This window comes from Dendrobates tinctorius, unplaced genomic scaffold (assembly GCF_039654945.1).
Source record: "Dendrobates tinctorius isolate UK_male_01 unplaced genomic scaffold, ASM3965494v1 ptg000107l, whole genome shotgun sequence".
Lineage (NCBI taxonomy): Eukaryota > Metazoa > Chordata > Amphibia > Anura > Dendrobatidae > Dendrobates > Dendrobates tinctorius.
The window spans coordinates 36,418,209-36,431,930 of record NW_027361775.1 but is presented as its reverse complement, the minus strand read 5'-3'; the positions used below and the strand labels follow the sequence as shown (position 1 = coordinate 36,431,930).

Here is a 13,722-nt window from a genome sequence, read left to right as displayed (position 1 = left end):
GCTAAAGTTGTGGGGGGGGAGGGCTGGCTCCAGGTTTTCATGTGCCCTGGGCGAAAGAGCGCCCCTTTAACACATACCACAACTCATCATGCTCCGATACGGCAGAGAAATAGCGGTATAGTACAATGAAAAATACTTCACTTTTTACATCTCATGACAAGGCCCATCTATTTCTCCATACAGAATCATTGGTCCCATATAATGTTTGAAATAGTATATGATGAGCTCCACATAATGCTACAGTATATGTTGGTCCCCATGGATGAAGCTCCACTGTCTTATGGGCCCAAATAATGCTCCAAACATAATGGGCCCCATATCTAATGCTCTAGTGTATAATGGGCCCTGTAAATGCTGCTCCAGTGTCTGATGTCCACCTTTGGAATGTTCCAGTGTATTGTGGGCCCCATCTATCATTCTCCAGAGTATAGTGCTCCCCAAAAATTGCTGTCCCAACATTGAAAACAATGAAATAAGTCTCCTCGCTAGGGAATCCCTGTATTAGTCTGGACTCCTCGTCGTCCCCATCTTCCATCTCACTGCACAGTATTTCAACCTTGCAAGTGCTGTGATCCTGAGCAAGCAGGGGGGGCCCACTCGTTGGCGATGGCACTGGCACAGGGCCCCTGATAGTACGGTGGTGTGTCTGATGGCGGGTGGGCCGAACCTGCACTTTTATCTGCAGCTTCCTCTTTGTCACCGTGTAAGATGGAACTGTCTATGGGAAGGGTAACCTGAGTTTCATCAGGGTCAGATTCAGGCCGTGTAGCGTGCGAGGGGAATGTAGTGGTCTGGGTCAATGTACCAGCAGATTCATCGAGCAGTGGCTGGGCATCAGTGCACTTGTGTCGCCCCCAGGAGTGCGGTCGCCACAGTGGCATTACCTTCCTCCTAGGGAGTGTGATGTCATGCTTGCGAGCAACGAAGGATCTCTCTAGCAGGTTAACTGATTGGGCGGCGTTATTCCCACGAGTCATGACCCTCCAAACAGCGTTCATGAAGGCAAAGTGTTTGTTTTACGTGGGCAGTATGGTTGCAAAGCTGAACCTTAAAGGAATGTGCAGAAGGGCACCACCAGGAGTGGAGCCTACGGTTTAATTCGACTCCACCTGGGAAACCTCAACCATGCAAGCTACAGAAAAGATGCACAGATTGCAAGCTTAATTCCGTTAACGAACGAGACTCCGTCATGCCCCGCGGTCCGAGTCCGGCTTACTAGAGGGACACGTGAGGCTCTGGCACATGAGATTGGCCAATAACTGGTGTGTCATGCCCTTACATGTCCGTGGCTGCATGTGCGCTACACTGAAAAGGCCAGCGTTTGTCGCTTACAGGTGAAGATAACCCGCTGAACAACGTTAGTGATGGGGATCTGTGATTACAATTATTACCCGCGAACGATGATTTCCCAGTAAGTGCAGGTCAACCGCAGTTCCGGAATTAGGCCTAACTGTCATTCCTGAAAAAAATGAAAAACTTACGTGTGCAAACCACAGGTGCTGTAGCTTGCTTAACAGCTCGCCAGCCGTTCTCAGGCCCAGTATGGATTACACGTGATTGCACAAAGGTGAGAAAGGGTACCGTATCCCCGGATAACATGTATGGATAGCATAGTGTACACATTCAAAATATATGTCTATAGATCAGGAGGCAGGCTCAGACGGTGTCAGGCCCAGTATGGATTACACGTGATTGCACAAAGGTGAGAAAGGGTACCGTATCCCCGGATAACATGTATGGATAGCGTACACATTCAAAATATATGTCTATACATCAGGAGGCAGGCTCAGACGGTGTTAGGCCAAGTATGGCTTGCACGTGATTGCACAAAGGTGAGAAAGGGTACCGTATCCCCAGATAACATGTATGGATAGCGTACACATTCAAAATATATGTCTATACATCAGCAGGCAGGCTCAGACGGTGTTAGGCCCAGTATGGCTTGCACGTGATTGCACAAAGGTGAGAAAGGGTACCGTATCCCCAGATAACATGTATGGATAGCGTACACATTCAAAATATATGTCTATAGATCAGGAGGCAGGCTCAGATGGTGTTAGGCCCAGTATGGCTTGCACGTGATTGCACAAAGGTGAGAAAGGGTACCGTATCCCCAGATAACATGTATGGATAGCGTACACATTCAAAATATATGTTTATACATCAGGAGGCAGGCTCAGACGGTGTTAGGCCCAATATGGCTTGCACGTGATTGCACAAAGGTGAGAAAGGGTACCGTATCCCCGGATAACATGTATGGATAGCGTACACATTCAAAATATATGTCTATACATCAGGAGGCAGGCTCAGACGGTGTCAGGCACAGTATTGATTTGACGGCCCAGACTACACAGCGGAGGAGCAGGGAGAGGTAAAGATTGCAAATGCTGAGGCCCTGCCCAATCAAGTGGGGCCCACTCGTGGGCGTCGGTACTGGCACTGGGCTCCTCATAGTACGGCGGTGTGTCTGACGGCGGGTGTGCACCACCACCGTCAGAGACACTTGATTGCACTATGAGGGACCCTGTGCCAGTGCCCGCGCCCAAGAGTCGGCCTACCCACCTGTCCAGGGCAACGGCACTCACACGGTGTCATGCGCTAGGTGGTGACCACGGCCATGGGGGGGGCAGCACAGTTAGGGAGTTTTTGAAAGTGGTATATGTTGATGTTGGACATTCAGCTGATGCAAAAGGCGAAATAGGTCAAGTCCCAGGAAGAGGTGGACCAAAGCAAGCCATTTTTCTGTCACCCTATGTGTCATCAGGGGAAGGTGGGACAAAATCCTTGGAAACCCATGCATGGTTCATTTTAATGAAGGTTAGATCATCCACATTTTGGGTTGACAGACGGGTCCTTTTTTCTGTCAGGATTGATCCAGCTGCACTGAAGACTCTTTCCGATAGCACACTTGCAGCTGGGCAAGCGAGCTCCTGTAAGGCATATTGTGCCAATTCAGGCCAGGTGTCCAGTTTAGCGGCCCAATAGTCAAAGGGGAATGACCTGTGTGGGAGAACATCGATATGGGAGGAAAAGTAGTTTGTAACCATAGTTGACAACTGTTGTCTCCTGTCACTTTCCATCGATGCAGTATTACCAGTTGTGTGAGCGGTACTTGAAAAATCAGTCCACAACATTGTCATGAAACCCCTGTCTCCAACGCCACTTCTGCTGTGTGCACCACAAACACCTCTGCCAAGCTGCCCCCGGCCCGTACGGCTCGTGTGAGAACCATCACCGCTGCTGTGTGCTGGGAATGCCTCAAGCAACCGATTTACCAGAGTTGCTTGTTTATTAGCCAATATTAGGTCAAGGTTCTCCTGTGGCATGATGTTTTGTAATTTGCCTTTATAGCGTGGATCCAGGATGCTGGCCAACCAGTAGTCATCATCGTTCATCATTTTGGCAATGCGTGGGTCCCTTTTTAGGATCTGCAAGGCATAATCTGACATGTGGGCCAATGTTCCCGGTGTCAATGATGCACTGCGAGTGCTGGTTGGAGGAGCACTTTCTGGAAAATCCACATCCCTCCAGTCACGCACAAACCCTGTACCAGACCTTGCCACGCCAACATTTTCACTTGCCCCACGAGATGCATCCTCCTCCCCTAAGTAATCATCCCCATCATCCTCCTCCTCCTCTTCTTCCTCCACCTCATCCAGGAGAGGTCTCTAAGCAGACAATGGCTGAATGTCATCAAGGATTCCCTCCTCCTCTTCCTCCTCATCAACATTGGCTGCAGACGCCTGCTCCTTAAGGTGCGTCAAAGTTTGCATGAGCAGACGCATAAGTGGGATGCTCATGCTTAGGATGGCGTTGTCTGCGCTTACCAGCCGTGTGCATTCCTCAAAACACTGAAGGACTTTACAGAGTGCTTTCAGCTTCGACCACTGCACACCTGTCAACTCCATGTCTGCTCTCAAAGTGCCTGGCCGTGTATCCTCCCACAAATGCATTATGGCCTGCCTCTGCTCGCACAGCCGCTCAACCATGTGCAGGGTGGAGTTCCACCTAGTTGCAATGTCGATAATGAGGCGGTGGTTGGGAAGGTGGAGCAATCGCTGCAGCTTCTGCATACGAATGGAGTGTACAGGCGACTGGCGGATGTGCGCACACAGTCTTCGCACCTTCTGGAGCAGGGCTGTTAACTCCGGATAATTTTTGAGGAAGCACTGCACCACCAGGTTCAAGGTGTGACCCAAGCAAGGTATGTGGCTGAGTTTTGAAAGGGCTATGGCTGCCACAAAATTACGGCCGTTATCACTAACTACCTTGCCTGCCTCAAGATGTACACTGCCCAGCCATGACTCAGTTTGTCGCTTCAAGTACTCGGCCAGCACCTCGGCGATGTGTCTGTCGCCCAAACACGTCATCTGCAACACAGCCTGCTGACGCTTTCCACTAGCTGCTCGATAGGGGGACACCTCGTGTGCAACAGTGGCAGCTGCAGATGGAGTGCTCGTACGACTGCGCTCTGTGGACGAGCTTTCGCTTCTGGAGGAGGAGGAGGAGGAGGAGGAGGAGGGTCGAACGCCTACAGCCAACTGTTTCCTATACCGTGGGCTAGGCAGCACTGTCCCACCACCGCTGTCACCTGTGGACCCTGCATCCACCACATTAACCCTTTGCGCAGTGATGGACACGTAACGGCCCTGGCCATGCCGACTGGACCATGCATCAGTTGTGAGGTGCACCTTTCCGCTCACTGACTGCTTGAGTGCATGGACAATGCGGTCTTTCACATGATGGTGGAGGGCTGGGATGGCTTTGCGAGAGAAGAAGTGGCGACTGGGTAGGTCATAGCGTGATACTGCATAGGCCATGAGTTCGCGGAAAGCTGCGCTTTCCACCAACCGAAAGGGCATCATCTCAAACGAGATTAGTTTGGCAATGTGGGCGTTCAAACCCAGTGTACGCGGATGAGAGACTGAGTACTTTCTTGACCTACTCATAGTGTCTGGGAGGGTGAGCTGGACTTGAGAGCTGCATATGGTGGAAGTAGCGGTGGACAGGGCGGACTGAGAGAGGGTTGATGATGGTGATGGAGTTGTTGTTCTTTCTGATGGCCTAGAAGCAGTCTTTCGTTGATATAACAGTGGGATTCCCCGATTGCTGTGGCCTTGCAACGACACCTCAACATTTGCTGCTGTGCTGACCGGTGGGCTTACAGTGGGGGAAACAATGTAGCGTTGCTGACTACCTTCGTTGTGATCAGTTGCACATGTGGCACTTGAGGTTTGGTGTTGTGTCCACACTTGCAAGTGCATGGTGGTTAAATGTCTAAGCATGCAACTGGTATTCAAATTTTTCAGATTTTTCCCTCGGCTAAAGGTCTTTGCGCACTTCTTACAGATAACCTTGGCCTGATCATGAGGATTTTGTTCAAAAAAGTGCCACACTGCACTCTTCCTACTTTGGCAGACATTTTGCGGCCTAGCACGCTGTGATCTTTTGACCCTCTGGACAAGCTGTCCAGCAACTCTTTTGATTTTTGGAACCTGTCTTTGGAGTGCTCCGGGCCTGCCAGATAACAGCTGTTGCAATGTCGATGTCTGCTGTGGATGCTCCTCATCTGAGCTATTGGAAGCAGCACCCTCTTCCCCCAATGGATGCCAATCTGGGTCAACAACTGGGTCATCCATCACCTCCTCTTCAATGTCATGTGCACCTTCCTCTGTGTCTCCGTGTATGGTGGTATAGTGTGCGGGAAGGGGCACCTGAGTCTCATCAGGGTCAGAATCTGGCTCTGTACACTGCGAGGACAATGTAGTGCTCTGAGTGAATGTACCAGCAGAATCATCTATCAGTGGCTGTGCATCAGTGCACTCCATGTCAGATTCATCTTGGCCTGGGTAATTCAACATTTCACTTGATAATCCAGGCATGGTATGTGAAAACAGCTCCATGGAGTAATCAGTAGTATGGCCTGCGTCATCCTTCAATCTTGGTTGGGGTGAAGGACACAAGGAAAGGTGTGGTTCATGAACATGAGCCTCCAATGACGACTCAGTGCTTTTACTTTTTACAACTGAAGAAGAGGAGGCGATAGAGCTGGAGGCTGAGTCAGCAATGTAAGACAAAACTTTTTCCCTATGCTCTGGCTTTAAAAGCGGTTTGCCAACTCCTAGAAAAATAAGCCTTCGAAACCTTATGGAGCCAGACGATGACGCAGGCTCAACACCTCCTGCATTCGGTCCTATTTTGCTCTTGCCACTACCATCAGATCCACCACCAACACCATCATTACCAGCTGCCAACCCCAGCCCAATTCCACGGCCTCTTCCACCAGCCTTCCTCATTTTTGGTAGAAATGTAGACAAAATCCAACAAACTATATAGTAATGTAAAACAAGGTACAAGGTGTCTATAGGACAGGGGAGATTTTGATTTTCTGCACACACTTGTGGACACTGGACACTTATGGATTGTGTGAGGCCCACTGAATCTCAGAGCGCTCTGTCACAGGCTCGATGGCACAGGTGTGAAAAAAGTGACTAGAGGATAAGGGAGATTTTGAATTTCTGCACACACTTGTGGACACTGGACACTTTTGGATTGTGTGAGGCCCACTGAATATCTGAGCGCTCTGTCACAGGCTCGATGGCACAGGTGTGAAAAAAGTGACTAGAGGATAAGGGAGATTTTGAATTTCTGCACACACTTGTGGACACTGGACACTTTTGGATTGTGTGAGGCCCACTGAATATCTGAGCGCTCTGTCACAGGCTCGATGGCACAGGTGTGAAAAAAGTGACTAGAGGATAAGGGAGATTTTGAATTTCTGCACACACTTGTGGACATTGGACACTTTTGGATTGTGTGAGGCCCACTGAATATCTGAGCGCTCTGTCACAGGCTCGATGGCACAGGTGTGAAAAAAGTGACTAGAGGATAAGGGAGATTTTGAATTTCTGCAGACACTTGTGGACACTGGACACTTTTGGATTGTGTGAGGCCCACTGAATATCTGAGTGCTCTGTCACAGGCTCGATGGCACAGGTGTGAAAAAAGTGACTAGAGGATAAGGGAGATTTTGAATTTCTGCAGACACTTGTGGACACTGGACACTTTTGGATTGTGTGAGGCCCACTGAATATCTGAGCGCTCTGTCACAGGCTCGATGGCACAGGTGTGAAAAAAGTGACTAGAGGATAAGGGAGATTTTGAATTTCTGCAGACACTTGTGGACACTGGACACTTTTGGATTGTGTGAGGCCCACTGAATATCTGAGCGCTCTGTCACAGGCTCGATGGCACAGGTGTGAAAAAAGTGACTAGAGGATAAGGGAGATTTTGAATTTCTGCAGACACTTGTGGACACTGGACACTTTTGGATTGTGTGAGGCCCACTGAATATCTGAGCGCTCTGTCACAGGCTCGATGGCACAGGTGTGAAAAAAGTGACTAGAGGATAAGGGAGATTTTGAATTTCTGCACACACTTGTGGACACTGGACACTTTTGGATTGTGTGAGGCCCACTGAATATCTGAGCGCTCTGTCACAGGCTCGATGTCACAGGTGTGAAAAAAGTGACTAGAGGATAAGGGAGATTTTGAATTTCTGCACACACTTGTGGACACTGGACACTTTTGGATTGTGTGAGGCCCACTGAATATCTGAGCGCTCTGTCACAGGCTCGATGGCACAGGTGTGAAAAAAGTGACTAGAGGATAAGGGAGATTTTGAATTTCTGCACACACTTGTGGACACTGGACACTATTGGATTGTGTGAGGCCCACTGAATATCTGAGCACTCTGTCACAGGCTCGATGGCACAGGTGTGAAAAAAGTGACTAGAGGATAAGGGAGATTTTCAATTTCTGCACACACTTGTGGACACTGGACACTTTTGGATTGTGTGAGGCCCACTGAATATCTGAGCGCTCTGTCACAGGCAGAAATTGGCTAGTGTATCACAAACTACAAGGTGTATGTAGAATTGGGCAGAATAGGAATCTCCCTAGAGTGTAGGTCTGTAAGAACGGAACAAGTCCTCCACTTATCCTTCCACAGTGACACACAGATAGCTTCACTGTGGCCATGATAACAGCCGTTACACGGTACTGAGAGGAGCGTGCACGTACATGGCTGTCCGGTGTACCTTAAATTGTCAAGCTCCGTGTTTTTTAAGCATACGGACTGACACACGCTGTCTCTCTATAGTTTTGAATGCGATCAAACAGCAAATATATTTAACTGTTTGAAAGCTAGACAAAACTAGTAGGTGCAGGTCCGTAAGAACGGAACATGTCCTCGACTTATTCTCACAGAGTGACACACAGATAGCTTCACTGTGGCCGTGATAACAGCCGTTACACGGTACTGAGAGGAGCGTGCACGTACACGGCTGTCCGGTGTTCGTTAAATTGTCAAGCTCCGTGTTTTTTAAGCATACGGACTGACACACGCTGTCTCTCTATAGTTTTGAATGCGATCAAACAGCAAATATATTTAACTGTTTGAAAGCTAGACAAAACTAGTAGGTGCAGGTCTGTAAGAACGGAACATGTCCTCGACTTATTCTCACAGAGTGACACACAGATAGCTTCACTGTGGCTGTGATAACAGCCGTTACACGGTACTGTGTGAGGAGCGTACACCGCTGTATGGTGTGAAAAAATGCACGCTCAGTACCTCAGCAGGACAAAAAAAAAATTGATATTGCTTTTAAAAAAGCAGTTTGCAGAGCAGTGGGTAAACAGCAATGCAGCCGTCAGGAAGCCTTAGAAGGCAGCCTAACAACCAACACCACTGATACACCACAATATAGCCTCCCCTTGCACTGCACACACAGTGACTGGTGTGTTGTACAGGCAAAATCGCTAGCAGCAGAAGCAGTTTTTTTTTCTTCTTCCCTGCCTAACGCTCTCCCTACAGAATCAGCAGCAACCTCTCCCTAAGCTAAGATCGGCAGAAGTAAGATGGCGGTCGGCGTGCACACCCTTTTATACCCCCTGTGACGCCCACCAAAGCAAGCCAATCACTTGCATGCCCTTCTGAAAGATGGTGGTGACCCGTGCCTATGTCATCACGTTGCCCACAGTGTCCGTGGATCCTGATTGGCTGAAAAAGAGCGCAAAACAAACTTTTGAAACGCGACTTTGGCGCGTAAGTCGCCGACCTCGTGGTCGACCTCATCCTAGGGTCGGGTTTCGTTTCATGAAACCCGACTTTGCCAAAAATCGGGGACTTTTGAAATTTTTCGACCCGTTTCGCTTAACTCTAATAATGAGGTTTGTGCACATGTCAGGAGGAATTTTGGTCCCCTCCCCTTTGCAGATAATTTCTAAATCATTAAGATTTGAGGCTATCGCTTGGCAACTCAGAGCTTCAGCTCCCTCCATAAGTTTTCTATGGGATTAAGGTCTGGAGAGTGGAGACTGGCTAGACCACTCCATGCCTATAATGTGCATCTTTTTGAGCCACTCCATTGTTGCCTTAGCTATATGTTTTGGATCGTTTTGTTGCTGGAAGACCCAGCCACGACCCATTTTTAATGTCCTGGCAGAGAGAAGAAGGTTGTCACTCAGGATTTTACGCTACATTCTCCCATGGGCTCCACCCATTCTCCCATTGATGCGGTTACGCAGTCCTGAGCCCGTAGCAGAGAAACACCCCAAAAACATAATGTTTCCACCTCTATACTTGACAATGGGGATGGTGTTCTTTAGGTCATAGGCAGCATTTCTATTCCTCCAAACACGGCGAGTTGAATTAATGCCAAAGAACTCAATTTTTTTCTCATCTTACCACAGCACCTTCTCCCAATCACTCACAGAATCATCCAGGTGCTCATTGACAAATTTCAGATGGGCCTGCATATGTGCCTTCTTGAGCAGAGTGATCTTGCGGGCACTGCAGCATTTTATACCTTTACAGCGTAATGTGTTACTAATAGCTTTCTTGGTGACTGTGGTCCCAGCTCCCTTGAGATCATTAACAAGTTCCCACTGTGTAATTTTAGGCTGATCTTTCACCTTCTTCATGATCAAGGATACCCCACGAGGCGAGATTTTGCATAGTGCCCCAGATCAATGTCGATTGACAGTCATTTTGTATTTCTTCCATTTTCTTACTATTGCACATACAGTTGTTGCCTTCTCACCCAATGTCTTACGTATGGTTTTGTAGCCCATTTCAGCTTTGTGCAGGTCTATGATCTTGTCCCTGACAGCCTTATAAAACTCTTTGGTCTTGCCCATGTTGTAGAGGTTAGAGTCTGACTGATTAATTGAGTCTGTGGACAGGAGTCTTTTGTAAAGGTGACTATGTAAGACAGCTGTCCTCAATGCAGGTAGGGAGGTGATTAGGAGCATCTAACTGGTCTGTAGGATCCAGAACTCTTAATGGTTGGTAGGGGATCAAATATTTACTTCTCACTGCAAAGTGCAAATAAATTTATATAATTTATACAATGTGATTTTCTAGATTTTATTTTTGGTATTCTATCTCTCAATGTTAAAATTAACCTACCCTTAAATTATAGACTGTTCATGTCTTTGTCAATGGGCAAACTTGCAAACACAGCAAGGGATCAAATACTTATTTCCCCCACTGTATGTCTCAAAGTCAGGAGGTTATGATATATCATTATATCCCATGACAGAATTTATTTTTGCTGATTCCTCACATAAAGATATAATGAAAAAAAATAGAACCAATACAAACTACAGCTTTTTACACACAAGTCAACAAGCTCTCACAGAGCTCTGTGCTCAGAAAAAATAAAAGATTATGGCTCTCAGAGTAAGATCCTCCACCCCCCCAAAAAAAAAATGAGGGATTTTTGCACAAAAATATTGACCCATGCTAATAAATTTTATCTGTATTTATTTAAGGAGAACACAAACACAATAACAAAAATGTCAGAATTGTAGTTTTCCTACCTTGCTCTACAGGAATAATTAAATAGAAAGTGATCAAAAAGTCACAGATTTTGTCCTGCAAAATATTCTTTGTCCTGCAAAAGTCCTCACATAATTCTGTCCAGATAAAAATACATAAGTTATGGCTTCCAGAATATAGTGACCAAAAACTTAATAAAAAAATGTTTTTTTATATAGCAAAAGCAGTAAAACATAAAAAGTGATAAATAAAATTGATATTCAAAATCACATTATCAAATCAATCTGCAGAACAATGTGGAAGTGTTAATTACACCAAATGATGAGTGGTGTTTGAAAATACTAGACAGAATTACTGCTTTTTTTTGTTTATTCCACCTCACAAAAAGTACAATAAAAAGTGACTGAAAATTCATTTGTACCCCAAAATAAGACCGATTACACCAAAATTTTGGGGAGACAAAGACAAGTGAATTTTTTTCAAATAAAATATTTATTGCAAAAAATTGATGAAACATAAATGATGAAACATAAATTTGGTATTGTCATTTTTACAATGAGCAACAGAATAAAGATTTCTTCCCATAAGGAGTTAATAAAATAAGTATTGTATTGTACGTACCTTAAAATGGTGCCACTGTCAAATACAACTCTTCACACTAAAAAATAATCCTCATACAGCTAAGTCTACTAAAAGAAAAAATATTATGACTCCTGGAATGAGAAAAAAAACGATGTGTGGGCATTAAGGCCAAATTAGGGTTAGAATACTACACATATCATGATTACATCTATTTCCAATGTAATATCCTCGATTAACTGAGAAATATTTTTTATAAATTAGGTGATGGGACCCAGTGTGATGATATTGATGAATGTCTGACCAATATCTGCTCACCTGATGCCACCTGCACTAACACAATAGGAAGTTACACCTGTACCTGTAATGATGGATTCACAGGTGAGTTCTGAATTCACATTGATTCTTTTTTTAACTTTTCCTTTTTAGCTGTGTTAAATAATGCAGTTATGGCTGTCAACGTAACAGGGATCATGACAAAATGTATATTATAATTATTTTCCAGAATCTGCTTAAAATTTAAGCTCTTCATACTACAAGAAAACGTCATTTTGAGTGATACTTATTATATACTGATATTTGGCTGTAATCAATAGAGGCTATTCATTACATTATGCTCTTTTCCTAAGTGTAAATTAATTAAAAATGTGATGAAAATGGAAATGTTATATCCTTAAACGTATACCACTGTTATACCACTAAAATTGTTATTGTATATACTCGTGTAGAAGCCGAGATTTTCAGCCCATTTTTTGGGGCTGAAAGTCCCCCTCTCAGCTTATCCACGAGTCATATACCTGGGGGTTGGTGGGGGAGGGGGAGCGGGGGTGTCAGAGATCCTGCTGACCCCACCTGATGTGTCTCTGCAACCCCCCGCTTCTCCCATGGTCTCCCTTCCTTCCTTCAGCGGTCACATGGTACCGCTCATTAAATTCATGAATATGTGCATATTTATGGGTTTATTGAGCGGTACCACGTGACCTCTGAAGGAAGGAGCGGAGACTGTGGGAGAGGCGGGGGGCTGCAGAGACTGCGCTAGAAGGGGGGTATGTATATCCAATATTCACCTGGTCCCGGTCCATCGCTGCTTAGTGCTGCCTGCTGCGTCCTGTGTCAGCAATGTTTAGGCAGCAGAGGGAGTGGTGATGTGGTTAGTGCATGCCATGCCCTCTGCTGCCTGAACAGTCACTGACACAGGACATGGCAGACAGTAGCGATGGACCAGGGACAGGTGAGTATTTCAGGTGCTGGGCCCTGAGCCAGTGGCAACACCGGCACCTTTTCACCATATCGCGCTTGTGTCTCTGCCTGCTCAGGACCCGGTACCAGGCCCCCAGCAATGAGAGGTGGGTATTTAATTTTATTTTTTTGAAGCAGCAGCATATTGGACATAATCTATGGAGCATCTTATGGGACATAATGTATGGAGCATATTATGGGGGCATAATCTATGGAGCATCTTATGGGGCATAATCTATGGAGCAACTTATGGGGCATAATCTATGGAGCATCTTATGGGACATAATCTATGGAGCATTTTATGGGGGCATAATCTATGGAGCATTTTATGGGGCATAATCTATGGAGCATCTTATGGGGCATAATCTATGGAGCATTTTATGGGGCATAATCTATGGAGCATCTCATGGGAGCATAATCTATGGAGCATCTTGTGGGGCATAATGGATGGAGTATCTTATGGTGGCATATTCTATGGAGCATCTCATGTGGCATAATCTATGGAGCATCTTATGGGTGCATAATCTATGGAGCATTTTGTGGGGGCATAATCTATGGGGCATATTTTAACTTTTCACAAGGAAAAATAGGTAAATATGACCCCTGTATGCACAATTTCCCTTGAATGCTGGCAATATCCCATAATTAGCAGAACTGTAGTGTTTAGCCACACATCAGGGCTCGGGAGAAAAATGAAAAATTTTACTTTTGGAGAGCCAATAAGTGTCAGGACTCCATCAATTGACCCAATTTTAAGATTACAGCGGTCTGAAAATTACTAGTGTAGAGACAATTTTGATTCCATGGGTGTTTTTTCAGAAACAAGCATGCAGTGGATCATGCAAAGTAAACATTGCAAATATGACATTGTACAGTCAGATAATTTGTACTACCCAATACATTGTGCTCAGCTTGTGCTTCTGGAGACACGCAAATTAAGTGGGCTCTCCTTGCTACAGTAATGCAAAGCATATAGATGCTATCTGTTTTTGTGCACGCCTAAAATGATGATGATAGGTAGAGTTGAGCGAAACGGGTCGAAACATTTCAAAAGTCCCCGA

At 45.9% G+C, this 13,722-nt stretch overlaps 1 protein-coding gene across 1 annotated transcript in view; it reads left to right on the top strand.

Moving 5' to 3' along the window:
• The window catches only part of LOC141100758 (uncharacterized), a 450,303-nt gene that overhangs the window by 311,794 nt on the left and 124,787 nt on the right, over positions 1-13,722 (top strand). Inside the window, 1 exon segment of the mRNA XM_073589442.1 lies at positions 11,687-11,803. Within this exon segment, the coding sequence (XP_073445543.1) occupies positions 11,687-11,803 (117 nt within the window).